Source organism: Tamandua tetradactyla, chromosome 14 (assembly GCF_023851605.1).
Source record: "Tamandua tetradactyla isolate mTamTet1 chromosome 14, mTamTet1.pri, whole genome shotgun sequence".
Taxonomy (NCBI): Eukaryota; Metazoa; Chordata; class Mammalia; order Pilosa; family Myrmecophagidae; genus Tamandua; species Tamandua tetradactyla.
In genome coordinates, this window is record NC_135340.1 from 14,424,443 (window position 1) to 14,436,530 (window position 12,088).

At 34.6% G+C, this 12,088-nt stretch overlaps 1 protein-coding gene across 6 annotated transcripts in view; it reads left to right on the forward strand.

Moving 5' to 3' along the window:
- SEC23A (SEC23 homolog A, COPII component) overlaps positions 1-11,186 on the forward strand; it is a 65,048-nt gene extending 53,862 nt beyond the window's left edge. For all 6 annotated transcript variants that reach the window (XM_077126899.1, XM_077126895.1, XM_077126894.1 and 3 more), the window contains 2 exons: positions 1,822-1,887; positions 9,617-11,186. In XM_077126899.1, coding sequence (XP_076983014.1) covers positions 1,822-1,887; positions 9,617-9,706 — 156 coding nt within the window. In that variant the 3' untranslated portion in view covers positions 9,707-11,186. The remainder of the gene's footprint in view (positions 1-1,821; positions 1,888-9,616) is intronic.
- Positions 11,187-12,088: the final 902 nt, after the last annotated feature.

Here is a 12,088-nt window from a genome sequence, read left to right on the forward strand (position 1 = left end):
GTGGTATTATAAAAGAAGGCAGACTTTGTGGATTTTAGCATTATGAGGATTAAATAAAATACATATACATAGCCCTTTTAGGCCCTTTAGGCTAGGTTAGGTTCCTTGATAGACATAATTACAATACTCTACTTCTCCCTTACAATTCTTTCTAGAGTTACATTAATTATAAAGTGTTACGAGTTTGTTTCACTTGCTCCTTGAAGGCAGGAATTATCCTTTGTTTATTACTGTATCCTTGGTGCTAAGCACAGTATTTAAATAGTAGGTAACATATATTAGTTACAATTATTCCAAAATGATAGCAATTATTCTTAAGATTTTATTGTATTTATGAGCCACCATTTAGTGAGAGTTTGCAAAGTGGTTAGTTAGTTCTTTATATGCCTTATCTCATTTGATCCTCACCACTTCTTTTGTTATCTCCATTTTACAGATGATAAAATTGAGACTTAGATTAAGTCTCTTAGCCTGAGAAACAGTAAATTGGAGGACTGGGATTTGAGTCTGGGTGTTCTGACTCCAGAGCCCGTCGGCGCTCCTGACAGTTATGTCCTTACATGTAGAATAGAAAAAGATTTCTGTTTAAAAATATGATAGTAAATTTTAAAAGATATAACTGCCTTTGTTCTCCCAATATAAATTAATAATTTATGAGTGGATCTTATTGATGCCTCAGCATATATAGTGCTATTTTTCTCTTTGATCCAGGTTAATTATTTTCATGATAAGCCATAGTGGGTAGATGGGTAAAATGTTGGGAAAGATTTTATCTTGTGGAAGAAGCGTGTATTTTAAATAATTTGAGTGCCGTTTGTTTAAAGTAGAAAATACAGTTGGTCCTCATTATTCACGATTCCATATTTGCAAATTCACCTGTTTGTTAAATTTATTTGTAACTCCAAAATCAATACTTGGGATACTTTGATTGTCGTTTGTGGACAAGTGCAGAGCAGTGAAAAATTTGGGTTGCCCCAAGTGCATGCTCCCAGCTGAGGTCCAACGAGGTGACATTCTGACTTCTCGTTTCAGCTCTTGTAAACAAGTGTCTTTCAGTGAAGTTTTTAATATCATGTTTTTCACGTTCTGTGCTTTTTGCTGATTTGTGATTTTGATGTTTAAAATGGCCCCCAAGGGTAGTGCTGTGTAGTGTTCTTAAGTTCAAGAAAAAATGTAAGCTACACTTCATTCAAGTATGAGTTATAGTGCTGTTGGCCATGAGTTAAATGTTGATAAATCAATAATATATATTAAATAAGGTGTCTTTTAATAGAAACACACAGAAAACAAGGTTGTGTATTGATTGGTTGACAAAAATGTCATGGTCAGAGGCTCATAGGAATCTAACTTTGTATTTCCCCTAGGAGCAATAGCTCAGTATTTGTTAATTCAGTGTCGGTAATAACTTTATAGAACATAATGATTGGCATATGGAATTCTCAGTGTTTTAATATTTATCATTATTTGGAACTCTGAAATTCTGATGTTTCAGACCAAGTATTTAGTAAATGCTAACTTTGTCGTAATTGTTAGGTATATAATTTTTGTGTGATGAATTTTAGATCCAACAGTTTATTATTTTGAATATTGTTGTGACTGTATAATTTGGAGAGGAGAGGATACATTTATTACTTATTTGTAACATAACAATATGTGACCTACACATTCCAAAGTTTAGTTCGTATTTTTAAGTACATTTTACTAAAAAGTTCTATCAAAACATTTTAAAGAAAATTGATTTTAGAAGGTAAAGTGTCTTCATTCAGCTTTTATTAACTAAATTTTTTTGATGGATGATGTTATTTCTTTTTTATTTTTAAGGCCCGTTTCTTGCTTTCAAAAGTCAACCCTTCACAGACTCATAATAATATGTATGCCTGGGGACAGGTAAGTATAAATACAGATCTTGAAAATTCTTTGTGTATTTATAGTTTGTTTTTTAGTGAGCTACATTTTTTTCTCGTGTACTTAGTAATGATTTCTGTTGGAAAAGTAGTGAAAAAATAAGAGTAGAAAATAGAAAAAAGTATTTGGTGCTACCACAGAAAATAAAAAAATGATCATATCAAATAGAGCTTCCATCATATTCCAAGTTTATCACCATACCTTTGAGACAAAAAGCAATAAAATGTATGATATGAGGGTAGGAAATGACGATTTAACCTTAATGCCAGGATGTGAACCCAAAAAGGCCATGGTAAGCCAGGAGAGGCCAGGGAATGTAGTTGAGCAATACAAATTGGAAGTTTGGAAGTTATTATTGATATATTTTAATTTGGTAGAAGTCCTACCTCTTGGTACAATGTAACAACATTTCCTGAGTGTTCATTAAGTGCAGGACTCTTACTGGCACTTCAGGGAACTCAGTGACCTTCTATACCTTTGAAGAGCTGATAGCCTAGTATTAGAAACAAATTCATACCTAAATAATTAAAATACAGGCAGAATGGAATATGTGCATTTAGAAAGAAATCAAATGTTAAGGAGAGTTGGAAGAAGGGAAGAGGTCAAGTGATGGCAGGAGATGTATAGTATATGATCAGAAAAGGACTTAGAAGGCATACTAACTTTAAAGAATGTTTATTAATTCAAGAAGTGGAAATTGCATTGTGAGAGGGAACTCTAGATAGAGGATAGCATGGGAAGGTATTGAGTATATGGAGAGGTAAATAGAAGAACATTAAAATTGGAAATGTATGGTGTGGCCAAATGTGGAGGACATTAAATACCAGGCTGAGGACTGAGGAGTTGAGCTTTTAATTACTAAGTAACGCAGTGGGTACCATTCAAGGTTTTTGGACTGGGGAATTGAATCTTATGTAACAGTTGAGTCTGAAGGTGAACTGGGAGCAGTGTGTTGCTTGAAATTGAATCTGTTGAAGTAATCCATTGAGAGGAATTGAAGGCAAGATGGTGAAAAACAAGGAAAAGATTTGAGGGATATTTCAAAAGTAGATTTAGTGGAACTTGATTAGAAGTCAGCAGGAAAGTAGAAGGAGGAATCAAAAGTTACTCCAAAGCATGAAGCGGTATCTGAATTTTGATTGGATCCTAGATTGGAGGGTAGGGAACAGTTATAAAGGACATGTTTGGGACAATTAGTGAAATTTGATATGAACTGTTAGGTGACTTGTACACTACTGTTAAGTTTCTTGAGTGTGAAAATGGTATTGTGGTTATGTAGGAGATTGTCCTTGATCTTAGGAGATACATTCTGAGATATTTAAGGGTGAAATGCCATATCTTCAACTTGTAGAAATGATTCAACAGAAAGAAAGAAAAGGAAAAATATATAGAAAATACTAAAAGCAAATGTGATAAAATGTTAGCAATCAGAGAATCTAGGTGTAGGGTATTTGAATGTTGTATATTCATTGTACTTCTTATTCACCTCTTCCTAATGTTTGAATTTTTTTTAAGTAAATAGTTGAGGGGGGAATTCAGGGTTTTGAGGTGGGGTAATTAGGAGAACAGAGCCACTTAATGGGAAGGTGGAGAGAAAATGTTTGATTGTAGACACTTTGAGTTTGAGCTACCATCTAATACCATACTGAGCAGACTATTAGAAATTTGGGTCTGTTGACTGGGGTAAGGATATGAAAGTTGATTCTACAAAGGTGAAATTAAAATCACCAGAGTAGATGCTTGTTAAGAAAAGAGTAGAAAGGCAAAAGACGAATGAGACAAAACTTTGAAATATAAGTGGTAGAAGTATTTTATAAATCATCAGAAAGGTAGAATTCAGAAAAGACTACCATGTCATAAAGGTGAGGGATGTTATAGAAGGAAGAAGAGGGAGGTAACAAATGCTAAAATACTGCAGACACGTGAAGGAGAATGAAGATTGAGAAAAGGTAGATGGATTTGATGACTGGGGGTCATGTGTGGCCTTTGGTAGGTGGTTATAATATACTGATGGATAGAATATAGATTGCAAGGAGTTATGGATGGTAAAGAAGTGGAAGTTGTAAGTGTAAATGATTCTTTCGCAAACTTAGTTTCAGAATGAAAGTAGGATATTAAGATAAAGGCAAGAACTTACTAGTAGCCGAGTATAAGACCAATAAAGGTAGACACAAAAGAATAGTTTATGAACTATTACCAATCTTCAGAAAAGGAGACATTGTGATCATAGCACCATATGGAAGTCAAGTGTTGGTAAGGAGGTAGAGCATTCTTTTTGCCCTAGCAAAGAGTGAGGGGTGTGTGAAGATACAGAAAAATTCTGAGAGGGAGAGAATTTATTTAATTGTCTGTTTTTGTTTTTAGTAATGAGAGAATGGTTATTTACTTAGCGTGAGAGAGGCTGGGTTCGAGGAATAGAAAATATTAAAAACAGGTCTAAGAAATACGATAAGAAATCAATAGAGTGTGAATAAAAGGCTTTCAGTGCAGACATGAGGGCCATTTTATTTACCAAAAATTCCTAGAGCACATTTGTAGTTCAGGCACTGGAGAAAAGATGAAAGAGTTTGGGGTAACTTAGGACTGGAGATGAGAAAGATGGAGACATTAAAAGTGAGTAGAATAATTTAGAGCAGTATTGAATGACTGACAGTGGAGTCCAGGCTGGCTAGTAGATAGATGAAACAATAATTGAAATTAAGACCCCTTCCCCTTAACTATGGAGGTTCCTTAAGACTTTGTCTTCATTTCTCTACATTCACTGTTTTTTTTCTAGATGGTTTCATAACATAACTATGGATGGCTTCAGCTTTCATATTAGGCTGACTTGAAAATCTCCACTTTTTGTTTGAGCTATAGACTTGCATGTCTGTTACGGCCTAGTGCGTATCACTTGAGTTTCCTGCAGACATTTCAAAAGTAGCATGCTCTGACTTGCATTTACGTCTTTTCACACTAGCTTGTTCTTTCTAACGTTCCCATTTTTGCAGAGGGCACTACCGTTCTCTGAATTCCCAAGGCTTGAAACTTGAGTCATTTGTATATTCCCCTTTCTGCCCCAAATTATTCACAAGTATTTTGACCTGTATCCCCTATCCATTTCCTCCTTTCCATGTCACTAACCAAGGTCAGCCCTCATTACTTTTCACACGGACCTTTGGAGTTACCTGCTAACTGGTTTCAGTCCTTCAGTTTTTCCACTACTTTGGCAGTTGCCAGAGTAGTCTCCCTAAAGCAGTCCTGAATGTCAAAACACTGCTCTAAATCTTCAGTAACTCTTTTCAAATTACATCTGCACCCTTGATATTCCTATTGATGGCCCTTTAAAGGAGATTTTAAACAAACTGGATTTTTCACTCCGTTTTGAATGTACTGAGTATGTTCCCATCCCTGTGCTTTGTTCCTGTGATTGGTTGGACGAATCCTAGCCAACCCTCGAGGCAGTTCAGAGTCCACCAACTCCTTGAAACCTTTCATGTGATTGCATGATTAGATGTGTCATATTCTTCCCTCTTCATCCCCCTTTCCGTCCTTTTGCTGTGGCATGTATTTCTTTTGTTAGATTATAAATTGCTTGAGGGCAAAAACTTTGTCATTTTTGTTCTTGACTTTGCATGGTACCTTAAACATATATTGAATATACTAGACCCGGACAGGAGAGCAGAGAGTGAAGAGTACAGGAGGTCTGTGGAGGTGGGTAGAGATTTTGTGAAAGAGATATATAGATTGAATCCAAGGTCTAGAAGTCCTGTAAGGTGAGGAGGTTTATAGCAGGGAAAGGGACTTAATCTTCTGATGTGTGGGAAGGGTACATAGCACACATGAGAGAAAAAATTTGACTATCTAATGCATATACATATGCATCCTCAATATCACAACCCCACATTACATTTGTTGGGGACTAAAAAAGCCAAGTACAAAACTTTGGTGTGGAAGTTTGGAGTACGGAATAAAACATTACGCAGCTTTTCCATTAGACTTAATTCCAGACAACTGAATATTAGTTTTAGTTCTAGCTTCCACAACTTCAAGAGGAACTTAGAGGTAGTTAAGAAAAGAAGAAAATTGCAAGTGGACAGAAAAGTAACAGCAGTAAATAAAGTTCAAGGAAATGGCAGTTGATCAGTATGGAGGAGGAGAGGTTAAAGAATGCTTTAAAATAGTATTTGTCAGGGGTTATGTGTCAGATTCCCATAAGGGCCAGCTGGGAAACAAATGAACCAAGCTGGCTGGGTGTCAGGTAAACTGATACTCTCATTGTCACTTGATACTCTCAATGTCAAGAAACATTACCTGTGCGTTGGGGGCTATAGTGAACTAGGCTTTGTGGGGAGAGTACACAGATCCTTGTTTAAAGGGGGCAGCTACTCTTCCCCTCCAACTGATTGTTGCCATTCACATGATTCAGTTAAAAAGAAAGTATGTGAGTGTGTAGTATTGGAACCAAATAAAACATAATTCTCTGTGGCAGGATTTCTGCTTTTAAAAAGGGTGGTTTGGTTCATGGAGGTAGTAACAGGTTGTTCCTCATTTATTTGAGTTTAAATTACAACATGAAGATGCAGTTGTTAGGCTAATAAAGTAGAGAACATATTCAGATAAATTATGGAGTAGGATTTAAGACTGCAGACTCTGGTGCTAAAGGGTCCAATAGAATCTGGTTCCTTTACCTGCTAACTGTGTGACCCTGAACAACTATTTCTCTTTATTTTAGCTTTCTTGTCTACAAAGTTTAATAATATGTGTTTGATATATACAGTAATACCTAATTAATATTAGGTATTAGTTTTCATTGTTCTCAATGAAAAAAGAAAGCTCTCCCCAAATGGGAAAGAGCCTATTTTAAACTTTGAAATTTAATATGTACTGCCTGAAAGTAGGGGTATTAGGGGCATAAATAAGATGCCTCTTAGTCTAACTTGTGATTTTGTAAGAGAAATTATGTTAGCATTATTGTGGATAATAATCAGCCATGTTAACTATTAAATTGAATCCCTGCTGTATTTGAGTGGCTATGTTAAACATTTTATGCACTCATTTAATTTGTAAAAATCCTATGAGGTAGGTACTCTCAACCCTGCTTTTCAGAAGAGGAAATTGAGGCTTACAGAGGTTAGGTAATACCCAAGATCACGTAGCTTAAGTGTGGCGGGCTGTAGAGCTGAACCCAGGCCAGCCTGACTCCAGAATCTGAATTTTTAATTAAAAAAAAGCTAATTTTCTGATTACAATTTAGGGAATTAACTTGAAAGTCAAGCATTTCACTAAAAATTATGAAGTCTGATATCTCAGTTTTCATCTTTATTGGAAATCAGTATTATCCATTAATGACCTGAATATTATCCATGCATGGCCCAAAGAGGGCACCACTGCCACACTGCTTTTGTGGTGGGTACTGGAGGCCACTATCACTGTAGTGCTTCCTGTACGAAATGGTGAAAGACTTAGATCTTTCTGCTGAATCTTGGATATATTTTAAAGAGATAAGTGCCTGTTTAAAAATATTGAGATCGATCAGCTGCTTGTTTTTGATAAATTTGAGTTGAACATTAGTATTTATAATTTCAAATAGGATCTCTACAGTATATAAATTATAAAACCATATCTATTTTGTTTTGCATAGGAGAAATATATATGAAATTGAATTTGTTGAGGTGGAAAAATGTATGTATAAATGAAAAAAATTAGGCGTAAGGAAGCAAAATGGCAAGAGCTAATATCAAGTAATCACTGATTTAGATCACATTTTTAGACCTTTGCTTACGTGTGTTTACTGTGAATGTAGAATAAGTATTTCAGTGTTATAAAATAATAGCTTTTCAAAATAAGTAATAGTGAAAATAGCTAAAACATTTTGGGTGCTCACTGTGTGCCAATTTATTGTAATTGCTTTCACAGTTCAGCTCATTTAGTCATTAAAACGACAGCATGAGATAGATCCTGTTTTTTATCCTTATTTTACAGATGATGACACTAAGACACAGAGAGGTTAAGTAACTTTCTCAGAGTCACCCACATAGTAAGTGGCAGAATCAGGATTTGAGCCCAGGTAGTCCAGCTCCAAAGTCTACGCTCTTAATCCCAGTGTGGTTGCTTCCCTTTGTTATCAAGTTTTTCAAGTGCTTAGAAATAGCATCTGAAAACATGATAAAACTGATTTTCCTTCATTCAGGAGAGTTACAGCATGGCTATGGTTATGCCAGACTAGAACCACAGGAAGGATTAATTCTCATCTCCCATTTGCTACTAACTTGCTTATTTCTGAAAATTACTTAATTTCCCTGTTTTAGGCTTTTTTTAAAAATTGTGAAATACCACATATTCAGAAAAAACCAAACCACAATAATTAGTTATAGAATGGATTTCAGAGTTTGTTATGGGTACAGTTCCACAATTTTAGGTTCTTCCTTCTAAGCTGCTCCAAGACACTGAAGATTAAAAGAAATATCAACATAATGATTCAGCAGTCATACTTATTTGTTAAATCCTGTCTTCTGCGTTTGAACTCCACCTTCTCCTTTGCTCTTTCTCCTAATCTTTGACCATATTTGCCCATTCTGACTTTTCATGTTGGAGAAAGGGCTGTCAATAATATGGAATAGGGGGATAGAGCTAGTTGATGTTCTGGAGAGGTTGGCCCTGTTTTAGATTTTTTATCTTTATGAATAATTAATAATTTGAGTATCAGATGAAAACTTTTAAAATCTCAACGGGAAATCTTCTAGAAATACTTTTTCTTGCCACAGTAATACTTCATTATTAATGGATTGTGTTTACCAAGGTCATTCTCTCAACACATTTTTAAGTTAAAATAGAAATTGGACATTTTTCTTAGCTATTGTTATTTATTTATAACCTGTAGAAATCAGTTAAAATAACTTGAAACCTTGATTTGAGCATAATTTTTTTTTTTTGGGGGGGGTGCATGGTCTGGAAATCGAATCCAGGTCTCCCGCGTGAAAGGCAAGCATTCTACCACTGCATATCTTATTGTTTCGCATGGGCAGCACCAGGAATAGAACCTAGGTCTCTGGCATGGCAGGCAAGAACTCTGCCTCCTGAGCCACCGATGCCCGCCCTGCATAGTTTATTTTTAAAATGAGATTACTGAGGATGCGAAGGTAGTTCGGTGGTAGAATTCTTGCCTGTCTTGTGGGAGACCCACCTGGGTTCAATTCCTGGCCCGTGCACTTCCCCCCAAAACAAACAAGCAAAAATTCAACAAATTATGCTGTAGGGATACTCACATTGAAAAAGAATGAAATGTGACCCCTGCCATACAATATACACACAAAAAAAAGATTTACAAATTCACTTTCTTCCGTTTGGCACTTTTATTAATATACATAAACAATTGGGATTTTATTTTAGTAAACAGCCAGTAATCTCACCTAAGGAGATTTATTCTAAAATAGTAATCAAAGCATGAATACATTCAGGACAAATTAATCACTTTATTAATTTAAAGACTTAGTTGAGCATAGATCTTATTCTACTTATAATAATTTCTGAGTGCATGGGTGGTGGTTCAGTGGTAGAATGCTTGTCTTTCATGCAGAAGACGTGGGTTTGATTCCTGGACCATGCACCTAAAAATAAAAATAAAAATAAATAATTTCCTTGTGTATTTTACATTTGCTTATACATTGCTTTACATTCCAACGTATCATCCTATGATTTAATCAATGCAAATATTTTTCCCATCCTCTAGGAGTCTGGAGCACCAATTCTCACAGATGATGTTAGTTTACAAGTGTTTATGGATCATCTGAAGAAACTTGCTGTGTCAAGTGCTGCTTGATGTGCTGAACACATTAAGGACACTTTAGGAAAATGAATAATACTGCAGTTTCTGTGTGTGTATGTTTTTTTTTTCTTTTCCTTTTTCAATTCATTTGTGGAAACCAGCAGAGGTATCTAAACTCTTTTGTAATGGTATGGTTTGAGACAACATATGGAAAAATGTTCATGTTTATAGATTAGGCCAGAATGTAAGAGCAAAAAGAACAAATTTGTTTTGCTTGCCACAGTATTATAACTGGTTTTAGAAATTTGAAATCTTTATAACTTAATTTTTTTTAAAGGTAAACATAGAGTCTGCCTTGTACTACAGAGACATAACTCATATGTATATTGCAGGCACATCCAAAGTGGCACTGAATGTCCTTGCTGAACTTTTGAAAACTTTTCTTTTTCTTTCTTTTTTTTTTTTTACATGGGCAGGCACTGGGAATCAAACCTGGGTCCTTTGGCATGGCAGGAAAGCGTCCTTGCCTGCTGAGCCACCGTGGCCCGCCCTTTTTTTTTTTTGAAATCTTTTCTTAAGTTTAGCCAGAAAGTAAAATCAACAGTCATGATAAATGTGAACATTTTTGCTTATTCATTGAATATTTTTCTGTGATTTTCAGCACTTAATGTATTCACTTTTTCTGTTCAGGCAGATTTATTTTATGATGATTTGTTTGGGGATTATTTGACTTTACATATGATAAGTTTCATGAAGATAATTTAATGTTTTTGATCATTTGGGAAAATAGAACTAGTAAAGAGATGAAAAGTTTTTTGCTGGGTAAAACCACATAACTGAAAATAAAATGTGAAATTTCCACGAAGTACCCAACTTAGATGATTGAACATCATCTTTTAAAAAAGGAAAATAGAGAATAAAAGATTTTGTTAGAGTGTATTTTAGAAAAGCATTTGCTGTATATAACTATAATATACTAAACCAAATTTGGTTTTCACTCTGTGGTTTGGTTATTTCCCCTTGTTTTTATGAGGTAAATTTTATATTATGTCCCTCAGTATTATTACACTATTGGGAGTTTACACATTACTTTTTGTTTCTGCTTCCTTCTTTTTGTGAAGTTTTTATTATGTTGTAGTTCTTGTTGAAACAGTATTATATAATATTTTGTTTAATTGTATCATGTGCGATGCTCAGCTCTATTTTGATTTATTCATTAATATCATTCATTTTTTCCTTTTAAAGTTTACTTGTAGCAGATATGTTTACATTGCTAAAGCCAGATATGTTTTGACCATAACATTTACATCAAGTACTGCAAATAAAAGGTGGTGCTATGTTGTATGTGTGGAAGGACAGTTTTGATGATTGTATTTGCATGAACACAATCATAAAATATTGAAACAGGCAGAAACTTTAAAAAGTTATGTATATGCTATATTCAGTGAGATTAAATAATTTACCCTGTTTCATTTTACTTCACTTGAACTGTACCCTCAGCTTAAATACAAATAAATATCCTTTTTTTTCTGTTTTTTGCTCATTTTGAATTCTACTAAAGACTTAAAGGTCTAATATAAAATTAGGAGCGTGTAAAATCTGCTATTAGGAGATTTAAAAGTTATTGTGTTTTTAATAACAGCTTTACTCAAGTCTAGTTCACATTTCATATACTTCACCCATTTAAAGTGTACAATTTTGTATTTTTAGTATATTCACAGAGTTATGTGCTTTTACCACAATGAATTTTAAAACGTTTTCATCACCCTCCAAATAGTTCTATTTTTGCTATAAGGAAACTGTGCTTTGGCGTTCATGTATTTTTTCAGTGAGGAAAGATCCTATGATGATGACCCTAAGTTATGTTCTTTAAGAATGCGGTTGTCTTTTGTCTTGGTACTTACCCCTAAACTGTCATCTACTTCTAAATCAACTGCAGCTGAAGGTGCTAAAGTACTCTGTATTTAAGGGATAAGGATGAAGAACATATCATCATATCTTTTAGCCTTATTTAAAACAAATCAATATGCTATTTAAATAGATTGTCGAAAGAAGTGTTTAACCCTTTTAATGAATTTAGAATTACTAAAGAATACTTGTCAAATTACTAGCAGCAACATGAGAGGAATTAATATGTCCAGGACTATTTTGGAATTCATTCCTGAAACTACCACCTCATCTCTAAAAATAAGCTTAAACCCCATTTCAATATAGTTATGTTTGGTGTAGCCGGAAAAGTTTATTCTTTATTGGCTGATTTCAAAACTGAGCTGCCATCTTTCCATCCAGTTTCCCAGTTGATAAATTTTCCCCTCTTGTATTCCTTAGTCCAGGGACTATAATGTAGTTAGTTGTCCAGGCCAAGCACCAAAGAATCATTTTCATTTTACTCTCCTAAACATTCTTGGTATAGGATTCTAATATCTCTGTACTCTT